Genomic DNA, 22,089 nt, shown 5'->3' with positions numbered 1-22,089 from the left:
GTATCCGCCGGCTTAGTCAGCCAGAGCCTCACGGGCAGGGCATTAAACTTTACATACTATTAAGTACTCTTTATGAGACTACTAGTTTGTGCAGTTTGATGCCATGGACTTCCCTCCCTAAGTCTAATAGGGCATGGAATGGCATTTTAACCTTGAGACTCAAGAAAACTGAGCAGGCAGTGTACAGTCCGAGGCCTACTGCTCACCTCAGTAAGTTAGGGACTGATTTCTTTGGGAGGAAACTAAACAGCATTTACAGAAAAAACTAAAGAGAAATACTTTTAAAAATAAACATTTATGTTATATAGTACGCTGCCGCCGAAACGTGTAGGATATGAGGTTCTCACAGCGTTGGTTATGGAGAGTTCTGTGTAGCACGTTAAAGTCAGCCGACTTTTCGGAAGCGACATGCTCCTCCGAAACGTCAGTTAACTCAACGGTTTGCGCGGCGTTATATCCCACAAAATAGAACTTAGCCGCCGAGACTTTTATGACAGAATCTGTACCAAGCCTCCTGCTGACGTTCGTCTTTCATACAGAAATAATATTTAAGTTGTAGGAGCTTGCATTGTTATATGTTTTCACAATGTTAATGTCAATAGATGTATGTTTGTTTATGTAGAAAAGCCATAAAAATGTATTCCATATGTTATAAATGTTATTGTGTATTATAAATAATTCAGCGGAGTCCTGATTTAAAAGCTAACAGTCGCTCAGCTGATCAAGAAAGTTCCATGATTTTTATGGAACCGGAAGTTCACAAGAGCCCGCCACCTGATTCTGAGCCTCATGAATCCAACCCACACCTTCACACCCAATTTCTTTGACGTCCGTTTTAATAATATTCTCCTATTTATCGCCGATATCTCCAAAGTGATCTTTTTTCTTTTCTTTTCAAATCTTCCGACTGAAACTTTGTATGCATTTCTTATCATTCGCATCTCACCAAAAGTGATATTCACCCCCAACACCCCCAGTTTGTATGCTTCCATTAGAGTGAGAAAGTAACTGCCATACATGTACAAAACAACACACAGAATTGTTTTATTTGCGGTAGGAGTCACGGAGACAAAACATTCTGATCGTAATAAGTTTTCATCGAATTCACTCAAAATGTATGGCAGTGAATTCATTAATGCAGTTGTGATTTGTTATTGTCGTTCAAAAGTATTAGAGCTTTTCCATATTTCAAAGGATTTGTTACTTCTCTTTGTGTTAGGATATTTTACCCTTCATTTTTCAACGGGAAATCAACACTGCGATCTCTCTATGTTTATTTCTATACCTGCCCCTTCACTAGTACCTAATATAGTTTCACAGTTTTATGGAGTGTGCCTATAGACGGGGTTTGGATTGGTAATCGAATTTATTGTACACTTATACAACTCGTTACTACACTCCACAAATCAATATTACATACGGATTAGTGTTCTCAGTCTGTTAGTCTCCACTAGCCGTTGCTTTGTAGCTGCTTCCAACGGTGGACGTACCCCTTCCTCCCGGTTCCCGAACTATTCCCGGCCACAGCTACCAGCTACTTAGAGTAACAGCTCACAGCGACTGAACTGCAGTTCTCTAACTCACCAACCAACTACTTCACTAACTCACTCCTCACTCATAGACTAAGTTGTCCTGCACGGATTGCATAGAAAACATCGCCACTTTGTTTCAGTGTAATTTTTGGGTTCATGTGTTATCTGTGACTTTACCTGAGTACCACATAGCTTCCATGTTTCCTTCCTTACGATATTTATGCTTTAATTCACTAAATTACCACCATTTATGTTGACCAGAAGTTGACGTCTCTTCAGTTGCAGTCCCCACCTCACTGATATTATTGTTATGTCATCGTATTTTTGTTGTTGATGGTGTTGGTGCACTGACAGTTTTGCGATTTCTAGCCGAAGAAAAGAAAAGTAGATTTATGAGGTTTTCCGTAGGTGTATGTCTCCATTTCAACGTGTGAAATGGCTGACATCTTCTCGAGATTTAGTATGAACCTTATGAAGTTGGAGACCAACCCCACGTGGTACCTATTTCCAACAATGTGGTGGACTCGAAAACGTATGAGGTGAGAATGACATAAGCGTGACATGTATATTCCTCAAATTATGTACGATGACAATGGATCTTGAAAAATATGCTACTTTCATTGCGTTTATTTTTAAAATATACTTGTAAATTGATACGGCTGCCCGACAATTATCTTTAGTTTTCGGGGTTTCACAGCGGTAACTAAAGATTGGTTTTGTTTAGCTATTTTAAATTTGGTGCGAAAATAGCTCATAAACGTACCCGCATATTACGTACGAAATATTGTTTGTACAAGTTAGAAGAGTGGTGACGATGCGTATCTTTGAGGTTATAGAGCTAACCCATAATTATGACGCTAAAGTAGAGAATATGTAATTTAGTAATACGTTCTTCGCACAAATACGAGTAATATAAAACAAAATAGCAACAGTATCTATAGAACTGGAAGTCTATGATACATGAAATTAGCCTTTGTGAATTCTGGCCGAAAGTCCCTTTTATTTACGTATTTACTTTCATGAGATAGGCCGAAATGTTACTCTCGGGAGGGGGGGAGGTGACAGTGGACAATAATGCTGTGTTTTATGACCGAGATTTGTACAGAAACTGGAAAGAATGGTAGGAAATCACATTTGGTTAGAAAAGCTATTACCATATTAACCAGAGATGTCGGAAGTTGATCGTTGAAGCTACCGAATTAAAGAATAGTGTGATATGACGCCTGAAGGCTGGAGTAGTGGAGCCAGAGGATACATCCATTACTATGCAACGGCTCGGTAAACAAGTTTCCGCGGTAACGGTTACGCAAGCAGCAATAGAGGAATTGTTGGGAACGATGTTTCCTGTTCGGCCCGTACAAGGTGGTTATAAAGAGATCAGTTGAGAATCGGAAGTCGAGTTCCCGAGTTCCAAGTGAGCGGTTAGTCGAGAGTTGAGCTCTGCAAGGAAGGCTGAGAAGAAGACTCTATGAGTTCAGTTGGCAGTCGGGCTGTGAAGAGAAGACTTTACGTGTGCTGTAGTACAGTGATATTTGGAGTATGTAATTCAGTGAGACTGTTGTAGTTCCTATGTTAAATCCGTTGCCAGGAAAGGGTTAGCGGAGACTGTAATAGACTTGAGGACACTACTGTGTGTAACAGTGAATTGTAAAGTGTAGGAATAGCTGTGGCCCATTATATATGTTTGTAGTACGACCAAAGGTCAGTAAATCCAGTAATCAAAACTCTTAGTTAGTAGTTTAGTTTTAAGTTTAGCTTAAGCTCCTCCCTTTCTCCCACCAGGCCCTAACCTATTCATATACGGAGGGCTACTAATGAGCTCCCCTCCACACGTCATTTTACTCAATTCACAACAATTTGCCAAATGTATTTATACAGATTGAAATAAATGGGGATCTCAACAAAAAATAAGTAATCAAAACCCCCGTCTATAGTCATGCACCCCTAAAACGTGACAATAGCAAATGGCAGTTTCTATGTATCCGCAAGTTGTTTGTTTATTTATTTGTGTGTTATTTGCTTTCTTTGATTATGTTGGTTCCCTTATTTGTCATTTCCCTCGATTTGTTTCCGGAAGCATCTGAAGTTAAGAAGCCCCTTTTGGGTCCAAATATTCTTCTCAACATCATTCTCAAACACATGCAGTCTATGTTCATTCCCTAATGTCAGAGACGAAATTCCACACCAATACAAAACTACAGGCAGAATGTTTGTATATTTTAATCTTTACATTTTTAGACAACAGGCGAGAAGCCAGAAGGCTCTGAACTAAACGTTAGGAAACATAACCTGAATTTAATCTGCTCTTGTATGTGATTTTTTTTTACTGCAGTTAGATTTTTTTAAGTACCCTGTTCGAGCTGTTAGGTGTCATAGGCTACAAGAACAAGGAAAGACTGGTAGCATTCTGTTTGTTTATTGTTTCTTTAACGGCGCATTTAGTAAATCGATTTATGCAGCGTAAAGTAATGGAATCGCTGGTGAATTTTGCATTGGAAAGCAGTGGAAGAAAGCGATTGTAGCGTATCTGTGGTACTATCCCAGCAGTTACGTGGAAGATGTAAAAACAAAAAGGCACGAGAACCGTCATTTAGGATAGATGGACTTCGGCCCGAGTTTTGAAACTGGGACATCCAGATTACTAAGTTGGATCTCTAACCGCTCGTCGCTGATATTCTAGCCCAGGCAATTTCGGTTTTGAGATTAGTGTTCTTGTTTTTTAAACACGCTGATTCATACTGAAATAAATACGCAGTGCTGCACCCTCACTCACATTGTACTTCCTGCGCAGCCCTGGCGCCCCGTGGAACGGGTCCCCGCTGCAGTGCCCCTGCCCCGTCGCCGGGCCCCCTCGACTCCAAGACGAACAAGATGACGAACCTGAACCGCATCAGGGTCGTCGTCCTGGGCAGCGCCCGCGTCGGCAAGTCCGGTGAGTGACAACATTGCACAAATGTCATGCTTCTGCTTAAGATTTATTCTACGAGTATAGTAGTGGTGGTGGGCCTTTTGAATCCTAATGTTAGAATCAGGCCTGCACGAAGCAAATGTTCTAGACTTTCCTTTTTTTGTCAGCTAAAGTAAATTTATATATTCGTCCTACAGAATTATAAATATAAAAAGGAGAAGCGGAGGCTTATTGAGTTTGAGGTGTGAAGTCCTGTAGGAAATTTTAGTTGATTCAGCTTTTATTTTTAGGAAATCTTTATTTCTTGGAAATAATTTTGCTCTGTGATTGATTGACTTAAGGTATAGATCTGTTGAATACTGCTAAGAATAACACCTGCGTTCCCGTTCAGAAAAATCTGCACTGTAATTCCAGAAACTATTTTTTCTTATAATCACCTCATAACCTAGTGTAAACGCGTGTCCGTGCCTTTCAAAATACCTTACGTGTACGATTGCATAACACAGTTATGCAGGAAACAGAAGTCATACAGAGTTATCGAAACCAGTTGTACATGCAATTAGTCAAGGTGAAACCATGCATGTGGAAGCACAAGAGGCTTGAACTTGACGGTAGTCAGGCCTACGACCGTTCAAGTGACCAAGTGCCGTTTCGGAGTGGTAAAATAAGTTAAGGCACAATCCGCTGCAGAAGCCTGCATTAACAGATGTCCTGTAAATATGTTACATAACATATAAACCCAGTTTATTCAGTGCAGTAAAGTGACAAAACGTGTATGGTGTTTATAAAGTACAAACACACTTACCTGGATGCTGCATGAGTGTGTGGGGGGGGTACACTCGTGTGAAATTACGGTGCAGCAAATATGGTACCTACTAAGAAAGGCGGACTGCCCCTTTCGTCGAAGAGGAGACCCCAATTCAAAACACACAAAACTGTCTTTGAACGAACACAAATTAGGTCATGGGTCCCGACGGGGCTCGAAATCAAGAACGGCTCTTCTGGCGAGGGCCAGCAGGAATTTGCCAGACTGGGCTTGACTGTAGACGCGTCCCCTTACCGTGGTTACTATACAGCATGTTAAATTTACATAATCACTGTCGTCACGATCTCCTTGTCATCTCTTTACCATGGTTACTGTATAAGTGAACAGTACCCATACTTGTTATCAGGATCCCATTGTTGGCAAGATATGAGTGACTCTCGACGGGCGTTTGGGTTGGTGATTGGATTTATTGACCACTTACAGGTCGTAACTACAAGTAACTGCAGCGCTATCATTAATTTCCACACTTCACACATCACTACAGGATACGCTAAGTCTTTTCAGTCTGCTCTGTCTTTAGCGGTCGTTCCCTGGTAATTGCACCTAACAGTGGTGATTCTTCACTTTCCACGCCCAGTTTTTTCTGACTGCACCAACGAAGTCTACTCTTCGCAGACTCCCTTACAACTGATTAACTTCCGGGTCTGAATCTTATGTTACGACCGACGGTCAGCCGGCCAGTCTGTCTTGGAATAAAGCACCCATCTGGGACTTACGACTAGTTTTTATCACTGTCAGACAGTTGCGGGTTTGTTGATGTGGGGCGCGCTCTCTGACGAGAGGACGGGTATGTCGTTTACAATTGTTGCTGGCCCTCGCCAGCGCAGTCATCCTTGGTTGCGAGTCCCGGGAGACTCATGACCATATTTTACTGTCTCAGCAACTGAATAGCTTCTAAATTTGTCTCGGTTATGATATTTCGGCACGAACCGCGTAGAAAACGCCGTTCCTATGTTGTACGTCAATCGTTTCCATGGGAACATATTTGTGAAGGCGTTACTCGGTAACGGCTATGTACACTTATTAAGAATCTGTTGCCTGTCATCAGATCTTATTTCATTGTTTGTTTCGAGTTCGTTACCCAGTAACGGGTCTCCACGCTACAGTATTAAATCAGTGTTGAGAAATATGGTATGTGTGTTGGATTCTTCTGGTCCACAATCCAGTGTCGGATGTTTATCAACAAGGTAATGGACATTCTGGTTCTATAAAAAGTATGACACATTAACCGAGCGGCTGTTAGCTTTGCAAGGAATGCACCATGGGCTTAGATGCGAAGTACTTCCTTCAAAAGTAATATTGGTTTTGAAGAGTACTATCTTCTGGGATATAACACAATGTAGTCCGTTGAAAGTCAACCGACGTTTCGCAGAAACACATCGCCACCGTCTTCAGGGTCAGAGACAGAACCCCTTGGGTGTGGATCTTCGGCAGCCTACACAGTGTCATGGGCCTGGAATCCTGCAGTCGAAGTTGTTGGCTGACTTCCTCAGAAATTGAGGATTTCTTCAGGATATGCACTGTCTTGGGCTCCACAGACTCAGTTAGGCGTCGTCGTCCGTAAGGGCAGCGATCTTCCGATTGTAGTCTGCAGTATGCAGTACCACAGTCGCACTGCCCATGTCAGCGAGAAGATCCGTGAACACCTCGTTGGCTTTCAAGGTTCGTTGGGCCCTCCGCAACTCAGGTTGCCCTTAGATTTGGGGGAGCCTTTTGGGTTCCTAACGGACTTCTGCCTCACCTCTTCAGCTGTCCATTCCGGCAGGGCCCCTATCGCCTTCCCCACTCCTCACAGGCTATCTGCAACAGGCACAACCGCCTACTTGCTCAAGGCCGAGGAAGTTGCTTCCTCCAACGGCACTTCGCACAGATTGACGACAGTTTTCTTTTTGTCGGGGGAGGCGGGTGCTGGTTCTTGTGCAGGCGCTGAAACTTCTTCCAATGCTCGGCTATTCAGTTCTCAGGCCCCAATCATCGGCGGACAGCTCCTCGACCAAGCACAGATGTAACTCCAGCAGCTCTTGGCAGATCGCGTCCAGCTCCCGTCTGGTTCGATGGATGCGCTTACGGAGAAGACAGAATCTAGTACGTCTGTAGATCCTACTGGCAACATCAGTTCGTATATGGTGCTGGAACTATAAGCAGCGAGGAATGGTGTTTTGTTCCCTGCGCCTGAGAAGAAAGGGAAGGCTGGTCTTCTTGATCAGCAACTTCTCGAGTCGTCGAATGTGTCGATGAGGAACATTCATAATCATTGCTGTGGGAACCTCAAATCCTACAAAATTAGTTTTAAACGCAGTGGGCATAAATAAATAGAAAGTTGTATTTCTATTATTGGCCTAATATTTGTTACTGATGAATGAAATATTTCTTCATTATCGAAAGTAAAGTTATTCAAGTAGATTGCCTCTTATATTCATGGATACACTTTGAACTACCTCATGAATTATAACGGATTTGCGAACAATTTGCCTAATAGTGTGCTACACGATATTGTATGCGTTATGCAGCGGATACGGGGTTCAGTTCCATATGGGAGCTTTAACCTTCAGTATTGACATCGGCCTCCGAATCCGCAGGGCTGTTGCTGAGTCATTTCGTCCCTGTCTCAAACCAAGTGTGCCCGTATCGGCTGTACAGAATTTGGAATGTTCTAATGATTTATTCATAAGGAGGGCTTTGAAGCAGAGGGTTGGGCCTATTGATATTTCGTATTTGAGTCTACATCCCGCGCGTGTACGGTGATCTGAACTGTAGCAAGAACATTATGCATTAAGGTTGAAACACGGAATGGAGATTTGTTTGAAAATAATTGGAACACATTTGATATATGTAACTCACAGTTACATAATACTCCATAATGATATTCATATCCCCTATGCTCCAGCATGCAACTTTATGTCGATCGGGAGTTATTTAGGGTCATTTTATGTGATGCAGCAATTTTTAGAAAGGTTAAATAACGCAAACTAGATAATCTAATGAAAGGAAGGAACACAGTTAACTTCATCAAAGCTCAAAGAATAAGTTGGCTTGGACATATCTCAAGGATGGAGGCTGGACGAACAGTTAAAAGAATACACGTATATGACTGGCAGCCTCACGCCATAAGAAGGAGGCCGACCTAAGATTAAATTGAAAGATGACATAAGGGTTTAGGAATTAATAACTGGATAACTTGCACACAGGGCAGAAGTAGTTGGAAGGAAATTGTTGAGCAGACCAAAGCGTTCAAGAAATGAAGCTGTCGAGCCTTATGAGAAGTAACGCATCTATGTTACATTTCTTATTCCCGGAAGTTTCTCGTTTTTATTATTCATTATTGTTATATGATTACAATCCATCCAAAATTACATCGTTTGATATATTACATATAATCGCCGTGCATTTGGAGTGGCCTTTCCACATGTGTCCGTTTGGGGTCAGTGAATTCGTAACTTTTGATCGTCTGTACACTTGTATTAATTTCATTCCTTTTGAAGTTCATTCCACCGGTATATTTTATTGCATTCTAGGGTACCCGTGAAGAAAAATATGTACTGCAATTTGAAAAATCATTGTAGGCACGTTCGAAACCCTACGGAATGCCTATTAATTTTGTTCCGCCCGTCTGCATTCATTAAATAAGAGCGGCCGGCGCGTAAGGCTGACAGCCTTACCGCCATCTGTGAGCCGATTTTCTAGAAAAAATGTAGGAGCCTCGACGTCTCACAACCCTGTGGGCCTTCAAGGCCTGTTATAGGAGTAGCTTTACCTTACTCAAGAGAGGCTGAACAAATTTTCATGAAATTATTATTGGGGAGCTTTACCAAACTACGTTAGAATATTCAGATTTTAGCGAAAATCGGACAAATATAACGGACAGTTGTCAAGAAATCATGCATGTATTTGTGTGCTTGTGTAGAGCATAGATAGCTAAATTTTTAATGGAGCTAAAAATGTTTCTCTTTTCTTCGATACTAATTAAATGGAGCACTTCCAATCAGAATATATATATATATATAAAAGGAGGCCTATAAATTTAATAAAATATAACTGTTCTAAGTGCCGAAGTCTTGTATTCCTCGAAATTTTAGGCAGATCTACAATAAAACGACTGCTTCAGTTGCTTCTGTAAAAGGTCGCAAGTGAGAGAAGAAACAAAGCAAAAGAGAAAGCAGTGATTGAATTTAGACTGCGTTGGAACAATTTATTTATTATTATTTAAATATAATGTCCTATTACAATTTGACTTTGAAGTATATGTTAAAAGTATGTATTTAATTTATTTTACTGCGTGTAACAGCAGTAAATCGTAAAATCTTGATACTGATTGCATATTTATTGTGTAGAACGGTTTAATTCTGACATTTTATAGATTTCTGTATCAGTTAACAGTGAATAATTGAATGTGCATTAATATTTCTCTATTGCGAGAGAAAGGTTAATGCAGATCTCAGTAATGCAGCTTATTTAAAACAAGGCACCACAGGAACTGAAGAATGTCACTTCTCATTTTCACATTAGCTACGTTTTCTTTCCTTGTTAAGTACTCTAACTTGAAGATGTGGATGTTAGAATGCCATTTATACTCGTAGTTTCTTCTGCCGAACTCACCTGAGAAGTGGAAACTATTCTATTAAAATCTCGTTGGACATTTAACGTCTTCAAGTTCTTGGACTCACACGTCATTCTTGTGACGTTTAGAACACAATACGTTATCATGATTACTATGAAAAAATATGAAGGTTACTTACTCTCTCCGCAGACTCTTCCTCCTTATGGGGAAAATTTTGACTTAGGCCTGAATCTCTGCATGTAATAAAAGGTAAAGTTGTACTTAACTGGACCCGATCCACACACTTAAAATCCTCTCTGTATTATGGTGCATGAAGTTGCGCCGGATGTTTTGTCTACCCCTCCCTCGAATCATTTACCCACCCCTGATTTAAAGTCCTCTTCACTTATCAAGAAACTTGATTTCACATAAATCCTGTTGTCGGCTATTACCCACCGTGATTGATTTCACCGTTTGTTTAGCGGGTTGTTAATTGAATGTCGTTGTGTAGTTCACGTTTTCAAAGGGGTCTCGTTTGTATCCACTTGTATCCTTGCCTGGGGTGCAGCATGACATTAATGCTCGCACTGGGGACGCTTATTTCAGTTTCTCTCTGAGACTGTGCAGCAGGAATTTATCCGATTTATCTGTTTTTACAGCCTGCATGTCATTATTAATATTCCTGCTGTCGCGTTAGATTGGTAAATTTATTTACGGAAAAGTTAAATTGCCTTGAATATGCATTACACCATTCCTTACAGGGAGACATTTATTTAAATTGCGTTCTCTTAGCTATATTTCCATGACTTGTCAAGAACGGTGACTTTTTTGTTTTTTGGTGTAATAGACCCCATGCATGAATCAATTTAGAGCGCATCAGTTGACTGTAGTTGCTGTATGGGTAGTGAGAGGACAGACTGGCGTCGGGTCTATACCAGGATTCGTCTTCCGGCAGAGACATGTTTTTCCCCCACCGCATCCATATCGGCTTTGAGTCCCACTCAGTGGCTACCAGGAACACTTCGCGGAACTAAACTGACCTGTATGTGTAGTCCAGATCCCTCCGTCTAGGGTCAAGGACTTCCCCACCGTCGGATACACAAGTACATCATAATGTTCTGGCATGGCGCCGTATAGGAAGAAGTTACGTACTCTGTCCCAGTGCAAATCGGCTTCCATTTGGAGACTTCCCAAGTCTATAGACACCCGCTTTCATATTGTATAACTGTCCATCATTTTATTCCCCTTCCCACACATTCCTGCCATCCTCACACAAACCTGTGCTTTCTATTTTTCTTTAAAATAAAAATTTTATGTCATTATTTTTAATTTATTTTGATGAATGGAAACGTTGTGCAAGTATGTAGGTCATAAAGAAGTACTCTTATAAGAAACCTTCAGAATTTTGCTGTTATTAGCAGAACAATTGCGGTTTATATTGAGGTAAATTGCGGTTTATGGCCGCGCCATAGCTCAAGCGGTTAGTCGCTGGCTTCCCACTGCGGCGGCCCGGGTTCGATCCCGGGTCTGGTCAAATGGGATTTGTGGTGGACAAAGTGATACTGGGGCGGTTTATCTCCGAGTACTTCGGTTTGCCCTGCCAATCTTCATTCCACCAAATTCTCCATCATCATAATCACCCAGTGCAGGCTACAATAGGCCAATCAGTGGCCGCCGTGCTGAGTGGACCCAGTTGAACTCCACACCCCCACTAAGCGAATTAAACAAAAATTGCCGTTTGCGTTTTGGAAACGCCGTCCGTATATTTCGCATATAGGGTCCTGATTTTTAATCCTGCAATGGAAAATTGCAGGCCTCTAACAGGTGAATTTTTATTTTGCGAAGAACTGAGGTACTGCTTGTTCATATCTGGTTATATATGAAAATCAGGAAGGTCTGGCAGGACGTTTATTGGTTAGTTCTCAGTCGATGGACTGGTTGGACTTGAGTCTTAAACATAATCATAATATGTATTGATTCTGTGATAGTCTCTGAAGATCCTGGCTAATAATTACATGCGCAGGATTTATCAGACGAAGTTTAGCACCCAAATACCTGCTGATAACATATTAGAAATAAAATTCGCCGTTATTATTGTGTGACAATTATATTTTGATATGCAAGCTATTCCTATACCAGGCCGTGGAGGCCCATAGGGATGTGAGATGTTGAGGGTCCCACATTATAGACAGTCGACTCAAATATGGCGGTAAGGTGTCAGCCTTACGCGCCGGTCGCGCTTTACTCTCCAGGAAAATTATTTAATTAAAGTTGGTTGAGGCACTATGTTACAAGCCGGAAGGTCGCAGGTTGAAGTCCAGGTGAGGTCATTGGATTTTTTCAGTTGACTTAATCCTTTCAGCCGCACTATGGTCCTGGGGTCGACTCAGCCTCTAACAGAAATGAGTACCAGGAATAATTTGATATATTGTGTGTTATTTTGTGTGATGTGTGTTATTTATGTGTTGTGTCTTATTGTAGTATCACTGCCACCGGCTAAGAACCCATTTGCAGTTTAAATAAATAATAATAATTAAATTTACATTTTAGTATCCTCGTTTTTTTTTTTCATTACAATTTCTAGGCAAGTTGAGCCTGAACCAGTTCACAGTCAAGGCAGTCAAACGATATTAAAATCGAGGTATCGATATCTCACGGAATATTGGGACGACGATCCACAATTAGTCGTACGAGGCAAGTGTTTTGGGCGCGGAACTGGCTCATTTTTCAGCTTCACTGAGCAAACGGGAGTGAACGCGACTTTCTCTCCACCCGCGCTCTCGTGACTTGCTCTGAGTTAGTATCCTGGGGATGATACATTGTTATAGTCGTCGCAATTACCGCAGCCACAGTCAGCATCATGCACTCTGCAGGGAAACGGTACTCCCAACTGTCGGGAACCCGTGACCCAAAGATTCGAAAATGCACAATTGAATCAACTCAGCTTGTTCTCAACTACTGCAGGTATTGCAGGGATCTCTTGTTTCTTGTGGGTTACTTCAACGTTATGCCCTAATTACTTACAAAATGTTGTTAGAATAATAATTATTGAAAATTTAAGTTAATGCTGAAATGTATGAATAAGGACTTACAGTATCCCTGGCAAGCTGCAGTAGTCCGGGCTACCGGTACCGCGACTTGGGAAGCTTCGATGTGAATTCTTCCTTGAAAAGTTAGTACTTCGAAGGCTAAACTTTTTCTACTTTTATGGGGGCCGAACGTTTATCGTCGTATTCACGAAACCAGTTTCTTTCTTTCAGTGTGTTTGAAGATTATCCCCCCCTCCTCCTCCTAGGGCATAAGCCATTGGCATGTTTCCGACTTCAAGAGAATTCGTCCAGAAGATTGGCAGTAGTTTGAATCCTCCCCGATCGCGCTACGAGCGCAGCGCAAGGATAGATTTATGGTGAAGTTGCCACCTTGCTGCTTCCAAATTTGCAGTGTTATTAGCCGGGACATGAACCCCAGACGTGCTGCCTTCCCTACGGCTGTCGAGCCACATCTTCTGCGGACTAGTAAACTAGGTTTCCCGAGCATCATCGTCTGGATCACCGGTTACTCAGCTCTCTTGCCACGAAACCCGCGGCGTTGTTGAAGGCAATCTTCCCACCAGCATTTAGGTCTCATATGTGTTCCCTTCAGGCTTTCCGACGAAATCTTTGTGCGCTTGCAATACGATCGTAGCACTGAAGAATCAGAAACATAATGCGCAAAAAGAGCGTAGTGGACTTCCATGCCCACCCCTGTTAATTAAATTGGCAGGCCTGTGGGTACTCCCAACTAAAGGAATTACTGCTTCCTGGAAGAGACATTACCAAGAATCGTTTGTTGTCTTAGAAGCCACTCGTCTGTCTAATCTATAGACATTCGCATTCCTCAACATGCGCAATTAAAGAGCGACATATGTAGCATAAGCAACAAGTATGGGGGTTGATTGAAGTGATGTTTTGTTTTCTAGAACTCTGGTTTTGTAACACAGCAAATCTCGGGTTTGCTGGTGCCATGGAGCTTTTGTTAAACAAACATTTTGTCGAACTCCTAAGTATGCTTTTTGTTAACATGGATGCAGGATTTTTTTTAACTATCTGTGAATGTGCCAACTGATGCTGTATTCCGAGGCGATCAAATGTTAAGTTTTGTACCTGCTGCTACTCACAGAGACCTGAATTTGAGAATCGCAGTTAAGAGTTTCATTTAGCACTGTTATCGGTGTCCCTGGCATGACCGAATTTCGACCCCTCTCCCGAAATTGCTGGAAAGAGATATAAAATTGTTTTCTGATAAAAAAATCTTGGTGAATAACTCTCTGACGATAAATAGATGAAAATATATATCAGCAATTTAATTTATTGCAGGTCACGGCAGCCGAACGGTCTGAGGCATGTACTGTCTTTGCACGCTCGGAAGCCGAGATCGTGGGTTCGAATCCAACCAAGGCGTGGATATTTGGTGTGTGTATGCGTTTATTTTGTTTGTGTTGTCCTATGTTTAGGTAGAGGCCTTGCGACGAGCTGATCTCTCGTCCAAGCAGTCCTACCGTCTGTTAAATGATCACGAAACTGAAAATCAGGGCCAGCGAAAAAAACTTATGTGAATCATTGTACCTATTGTGTGATTGTATCAACAATTAAATCATCTGATGTTCATTGGTACGTTTTCTGACAGGAGAGACTTGTATATTTAGTCACAGTGATCGGAAGAGATTGCAGTTTATTAAATGAGTAGTTGCAGACATCCAAAAGGGTGGTCCTCAAGTTTGTTATTGGGTATCGGGTGGACAACCCTTCACCATAAAAAAAAAACTAACGTGTTACGAAATGTTACGGACCTGGACGGGTTGTTTGTTAGGACCTAAGCAACAGGTAAAGGATCCCCTGCCAAACAGGGTCATTGAAGTCAGCAGAAAGTTTTCTTTTGCCTAAGAAAGAGAAGTAGCAGGAGGCAGGAACACTTTCATCTTGAAGTTTGTAATTTGCATGCTTCACACAATAATATTGGAGAAACCAAGGAGGAAGAGATTGGCGATACATATATAACACACAAATTGGGGAAGTGAGAGATGCATACAAAATGTTGGTTGGAATATGACAAGGGAAGAGACTGTGAGTAGATGAAAGGACGTGTAAATTTTATCTGAGAGAAACAGGATATGAATTCATCTGACTTAGGATGCTGACTGGCAGGCTTCTGTGAGCACGGTAGTGAACATCGTGTTCCATAAAAGCAAGAGGTTCTTTGGCCAAGTGAATAATTACAAGTTAGTGAAGGAAATCTCTTTGCCAGAAGACAGGAAGTATCTAGTGGCGAAGGGGGGACAGCAGAGTACTTGTCTAACCCAATGGTAACATCATAACAGCCAAATCTCGATGGATACGATAGGTCAGATTAGAGAGAAATAACTTTATTTTCGTCTTGGGGGCGGGCGGGGTTTGTAAACGCTGGAGATCCGCCACATAGATAGAAGAGCTAGAAGTGGTAGGTTGTTATTAAAATAGATCTTACAAGATAACATGGCAGAAATGTAAGCACCACATCATGAGTACGATTAGGGGAGTGGGGTGTCCGAACTCATTATAAACCACTGCAATAGATGGAGGTGAGTGGTCAGCCTTGCGCCCCTATTGCGTTGCCTCCAAAGAAGGAGCCCCAGACTCAATCAGGAGTCAGGGTGGGCCCGGAGCCGATCTGGACATCGTAACGAAGAAGAAAATTCCTGTCGGGAATGAATACTAGCATTCCATTCTATAGCCTGTCACTGCACTGATAGAACTATCCCAACATCTGCGTGAATTTAGTTGGATCGTGAGAATATAAACTGTCAAATAACTATGTTCATCGCCCGGCCTTTATGGTATGCTTTAAGTAATCTGCAAGAAATATCAGTTCAGGCGCCGTAGCAGTGAAATTTAACGGATTGATTTCCAGTATGGCCACTTTAAATAAGATACAACACACAAATAACACACATGACACAAAATAACAAGACACAACACACAAATAACGCACCACGCTCAAACAAACACAGCGCACAAAACTACACAAACAATGGAGGACACTACACACAATGAAAACAATGCAAATACAGTTACGACAATTATATAAATTAATATCAATGAAAATACGCATACTATACACTAAGCAGACCGCCTCTATGATTTAGTGGTCAGAGTTCCTGGCCACAGATCCAGAGGACCCGGGTTCGATTCCCGGCGCTACTAGATTTTCTGAGAAGTCGGGGTCCACTCAGCCTCGTGAAGAGGAACTATTTGAAAGAAATATCGGCTCCGGTCTAGAAAGCCGAGAGTAACGGCCGTGGAGATTCGTTGCGATGACCACGCGACACTCTCTATCCGCTAAAAGTTGGCACTAACTTCACCGACAAACGGCGGTCGCTCGGTCGGTATAGTTTTCTTGCGGACTACAGGCCATGGAATCTGTATACACTAAGCAGTAATATTAATGAAATACGTAATGTCATGAACTGGTGCACTCACATTTCACACTTCATTCCACTTCACACTTACGTACCCTTCACATCCTCACCATAGTTTACTTCCCTTCACTTCACTTCTCTTCACTTCATTGCATCTTTTGATGATTTCCCCCACATCTTCACATCGCCTTATTTATCACTTACCTAACCCTTTTCCTAAAATGACTTGGTTCACGGGAGAGAGTATCTGTTAATACGGCACAATTGCACAGAGCCGGACCCAAAATCACTACAAAGACAAATGAGTGGCATAAAAGTGACGGCTCTTTAATTTATGCCAAAAAAATTGTAGCTGCAGGTCACATGAAATGAATTTTCAGGAAGGAAAGTATGAAGGTGACAGCTGTAATTTACCTCAGACCGATTTTAATGCTAATAATTTGGAAAGAGATGATGGACGTTTCGGGCTTCCAGTAATCGCTCCAGTTAGACGTTCATATGGCGTTGTAACAGAGGGCGTGTTTGGCTTGACGATGTAAATAATAGCTTTATGCGCACTTTTCAGAAGCTTTGTTCCATGCCAAACGTAAGTAAGCGATGCTACTGACGTAGTGTAGAGGTACGACAGCTGTCTAATAAAGGCTGGCTTCGGCTTTTGGCGAGCAAAATAACAAATGTTCGTGCCATTGTCATATTTCATTTATGTGCTTTGTGTACCCTTTTTATCCTTCTGCTTTCCACAAATGAGGCCCAAGCCTGTTCCCTCTCTAAACTATCTTTGAGTGGTCTTGCAGTCTCCATAATCCTTTAGAAGAACCTAGATTATTTCGCGACACTGTATCAACTTCGGTATCGGTAGGTAATGTTGAATTACATGAGCAGGTGATCGCGTTCGCTGGAATTCAGAGCAACGAGGGGTAAGCAACCGTAGCCTGTTCCGTCGTACCAGCTTGGAACTCGACTCGGGGGACCGAGGACGAGTAGAAAAGCCTTCAGAATAGTCGGTGTCCTGGAAGCAGTGCAAAGAACAAATCAAAGGAATACCGGTTGAACTTAGTTCTATATCCTTTGGATCTGAATTTAAGGGAAAGTTCTAGAAGGCTTTAAGGGTGGGTTTGGCCGCTTCTGTGTGTAGTCTGTTCGTCCATTCACTAAATGACTATTTAGTTCCATTGGTACATCTTCATTTTAATTATGTTCTATTGTCAGTATATCGACCGCCTATGTCGTCTAGTGGTCAGAATTCCTAGCTACAGAGCAAGACGTCCCGGGTTCGATTCCCAGCGCTACCAGATTTTCTGAGAAGCGGTGTGTCTGGAACGGGGTCGGCTAAGATTCGTGAGGATAATCGAGGAGCTTCTTGAATGGAAAAGTGGCGGCTCCGGTCTCGAAACCCGAAATTAACGTCCGTAGGATCCGTTGCGCAGACCACGCGGCATCCTCTATCCGCTAAAGTTGCCAATAACTTGGCTGACAAGCGGAAGTTGCTCGTTCGGTATAGTTCGCTTGCGGACTAAAGCCACGAAGTTTGTTTTTATCAGTATATCCCTTCACACATTTTAAAACCTTTAAAAAGCGTTTTAATTGAAAATAAAGCGATCGGCCATATGTGTAATTTTGTAAATAGCACATTTTTTATGAAACGTGCCCATCCGGAAACTAAAAAAACATTAGAATGTACAGTATAGAGTCATGCGCATGTGCGGTGGCTACAATAAACAGAGGGCGTTCATATGTGGGAGCGTCCCCGGCTCGTCCATTATTTTGTAATGAATCGCCCGAAGCCGTTGGCAAGATTACGCGCGAGACGCGAGCAGCCAGCCAATTGATGAATTGCGCAATAATGAACATGTAAGCCGTCTGCTAACGGTGTTAAGTCGTGAGAGAGACAGAATTATATTTGTTTAGCGGTGTCTGGGACTGCCCCACACTGCAGTAAAACCTAATGGGGAAATATTAATTGCTGTCAATGAGGTTATGCGATGTCTTGGAGGCTTAGGCATTTCGTTTCTGTTCGACTTATACAGAACTAATTTGCGTACTCCTTGGCCCTTCTGCCCTCCAAGATCCTTGGGCTCCTTTAAGACAGATGCCAATAATTTTGTATTGTTTACCGCTTTCACCCGTCTCTTCAGTTCAGACTCTTGTAAATCATTCTCTGTATCTTCCACATATGAGCCATTCTGTTCACATTCCCCAACAATTCCAACATTCTTCCTGTAATATCCACTACCAGATAACGGATTGTATGCAGTTCACTCGGTTCTTGCTTAATTCTAGTTCTCGAAACACCGTCATGAAAAGTTTCCTCTCGCATGAATCTGATGCAACTTATCCTCTTCTGTCATGGACCGTGATTCGTACCCATGCATCACAAGCGGCCTTAACGTTGTGTCGTATGTTTTATTGTTGATATTCCCCTCACAGTTCCAGACTTAAAAGTATGTTGTCAACCAAAGCAGCGTCGAGGGTCTGTAGCGATTTGTATCTTCATTTCTTGACTAATTAAATGTTCCTTGTTCTCAAAGCACTTAAATGTTTAAACATTCTTGCCTTTTCAATGAATATACATCAACATTCAAATCATATTTGGGATTATTGAAGTGCTTTGTATCCCCCATCCGCATAGTTGCCCCTAATCCGGTCTTTACTCCTCAACTCTTTATCTGTGCTACTATTTCAATCGCATTCGCTGATTGTCGTGTCACCACAGCATATTGTAAATATTACCCCGTTCTGTTAAAATGGTTCCATTAGCGCTTATTTAAAAAAGTCTTAACTGCGTGCTCCAACATAGCATTATATAGAACTCTGAACAGCCAATCCCCTTATCTGAGTCCCCTTCTCAACGTAAAATTATGTGACAGTTGTCCCTGAATTCTGAATTCGCAAGTTGAGTCTATTACGGTCATTGTTTCCAGTTGATCTAATTTGTGAGGGATCCCAAATTCTTTCGCACGCGGTAGCGTACTTGGTTGAGGCACTATGCTACAAGTCGGGAGGTCGCGGGTTCGAGTCCCGATGAGCTCATTGGATTTTTTTTTTTTTTCAATTTACCTAATCCTTCGAGCCGCACTATGGCCCTTGGGTCGACTCAGCCTCTAACAGAAATGAGTACCATGAATCTTACTAGGGATGAAGGGCGGCTGGCGCTTAAGGCTGACATCATTACCGCCATCTTTGAGACGGTTGTCTAGAAAATGTGGGAGCCCCGACGTCTCACAACCCTATGGGCCTTCAGGGACAGCTTTGTCTTACCTTTCCAGATTCTTTTAAAATTTCATATAAATATATTCTATCCAATGTATCATAAGTCTGCTTAAAACTGATGAACAGTAAACAGAAATCAGTAAGAAATTCTGGGGTGTAACCCGGTGTATCCGGTTGAAATTTGGCGCCTGCTTCTTCTTAGGTTCTTGCGTGGCGTTTCCCTCGACCCTGGGAACTTGAATCTCCTCCTTATCCTGCATCCCATGACCATCCATTTCGCCTGGGTTCTCCACAGACGGTTGCAGGTTTGAGGCGAAGTCATTGCTGGAAAGATAAGGAACTGAGCAACTCCCGTTTTCTATCACTCATTCCAGCAACCTCTTTGTAGCTGAAGAATTGTGAGTGAGCTTGAGTACCATACACGATGTGTTTGTTGTCGGTGTTTATCTCCTGATCCTATTGTTCCATTTTAAATGTTACGGATAGTCGTTTCTACACGTATTGCTATTAATTAAAAAAGGTAAAGTTGTACCTGTGTTTAACTAATTAAGCACTACACCATGAAGACGTATGGGGGAGTAGATGTATAGATCCACATTTTCTTGACCTGGACACTAGTTTGAGGTGAGTGGTCAGCTTCACGACCCGGCCGCTTTACCCCCGCGGAAAGGGTCCACGGTACACATTGGATAGGAGGCTGGGTGGGCGCCACATCCGGTCTGGACGACGTGGAGAAGAGAAAATTCTTACCCCCACCGGTACTTGAACTCCGACCCTTCGGTCGTCCAGCCTGTAGCCAGTCGCTATGCCAACTACGCTATCCCGGCTATACGAAATTCAGTTGTGTACATTAGTCAGTGCTGGAGCGTTATTTGAAGGCATGATTCGAATTTAACATTTGTCTGCTTACGCAAACAGGAGCCGTAATATTTCTACCACGCACTGGGCGACATCGGTTCGATTTTGACCAAGAGGCACTGGAATTCCCCCTCCCGATTTTCTCCGACTGTTTTCACTCGTGTATTTACACACACAAAATGCATACACATGTAAAGTACTCGTAGTAGCTGTCAACACCGTCTCGGCACTAGAAGTCACGCTTCAGCCTCCGTATTCTCGGGAGAACCACCCCCCACCACCCCCACCGGAACGCACTGAATAAGAGGTTGTATGGATCCCCTATCCGTTCTCCATACAGTGGTGCTTTCTCCGCACACCCTACCCAAGAATAGAACCCATGACGCCCACATTTCTCACAGGTATTACATATGTGGCATTTGAGATCTCACAGTGGTGACTGTGAAAGGCCCTTTCTTATGGGGTATAGGGTATAGCGCCGCGTACTCCGTTGAAAATCAACTAACATTTCGGAGGAACTTCTCTGCTTGCTTCCAACTTCATTCTGGTATCTTGGTTGACGTACTTTTACCCTGAAGATGGAGGCAGTATGTTCCTCCGAAAGGCTGGTTTTCACCCGACTGTTCGCAGTTATATCACAGGAGGTAGAACTCTGCAGGCCTTACAGATATTAGCTAGAGGGGGAGAGAGAGAGAGACTAGGTGCTCGGCGGTCGCATGGAATGCAGGCGGAGAGAGAAGTGACCTAGGTCTTAATAATTTCCAGCATCGTGAACATACCTGAAGCCGGTTACTCGCCTGGCGCCTCTCTTCTGTGTTTGCGGCTTCATATGTGGAGCAGGGTCACCAGCAGAGGGGCTGTCCAAACTCATGTCCGTCCAGTTCATCAGATTCCCCGCATAGTCCGTGCTAGCTTGTCACGTACAACTTTTAGCAATTAATATTCCTATCTCTGTGCCTAAATCGCCTCTGTGGTCTAGCATTTAGAGTTCTGGCTACAGATCCAGATGTTCGGGTTCGATTCTTGGCGCTACCAGATTTTTTTCTGAGAAGTAGTGGGTCTGGAACGGGGTCCACTCAGCCTCGTGATGATAATTGAGGAAATATTTCAAGGAAATAGCGGCTCCGATCTAGAAAACCGAAATTAACTGCCGTGGGGATTCGTTTTCCTGACGACGTGACACTCTCTATCCGCTCAAGTTGGCACTAATTTCGCCGACAAGCGGCGGTCGCTTGGTCGGTGCAGTTCACTTGCGGACTAAAACTACGGAGTTTGTTTTGTTTTATCCCTATGCATAAATGCTTTACCGCCGACATCGCTGGGGGCCCAGCTCTACGCTCTTTTAGCCTTTACTCGAATTGGATATGATCTTGGGACGGTCCGGTAGACATTTCGAACTCACTGCTAAATTAACTTACTCCATGGAGCTGAGCCATTCTTGAGAAGCCGCCAGTTGTCCAGCTACTCAAAAATGGCCCAGCATTTTATGGCACCCGAAGGTTCATTACTGTGTTCGCAAGAGCCCTCCACCATTCCCTATCCTGAGCTACATCAGTCCAGTCCATACCACCCCATCATCTCTCTCTAAGATTCATTTTAATTTTTACCCACCCACCTACGTCTTGGTCTACCTAATGGTCCCTTTCCTTCTAGCTCCCCCACCAATATCCTATATGCATTACTCTTCTCCCCATTCGTGCTACATACCTTGTCCGTATGCATTTTTCTACAGTCTCCTGTCACCTCATCCCTCTTTGGTCCAAATATTCTCTTTAGCACCCTGTT

The 22,089-nt window shown here is 42.7% G+C and overlaps 1 protein-coding gene across 1 annotated transcript in view; it reads left to right on the top strand.

Annotated features, from left to right (window-relative positions):
- Positions 1-22,089, top strand: part of LOC111870177 (ras-related and estrogen-regulated growth inhibitor) — a 369,033-nt gene that overhangs the window by 12,820 nt on the left and 334,124 nt on the right. Inside the window, exon 2 of the mRNA XM_033753704.1 lies at positions 4,324-4,464. Coding sequence (XP_033609595.1) covers positions 4,404-4,464 — 61 coding nt within the window. The 5' untranslated portion in view covers positions 4,324-4,403. The remainder of the gene's footprint in view (positions 1-4,323; positions 4,465-22,089) is intronic.

This window comes from Cryptotermes secundus, unplaced genomic scaffold (assembly GCF_002891405.2).
Source record: "Cryptotermes secundus unplaced genomic scaffold, Csec_1.0 scaffold779, whole genome shotgun sequence".
Classification (NCBI taxonomy): domain Eukaryota; kingdom Metazoa; phylum Arthropoda; class Insecta; order Blattodea; family Kalotermitidae; genus Cryptotermes; species Cryptotermes secundus.
This window is presented reverse-complemented; position numbering and strand designations above follow the sequence as displayed.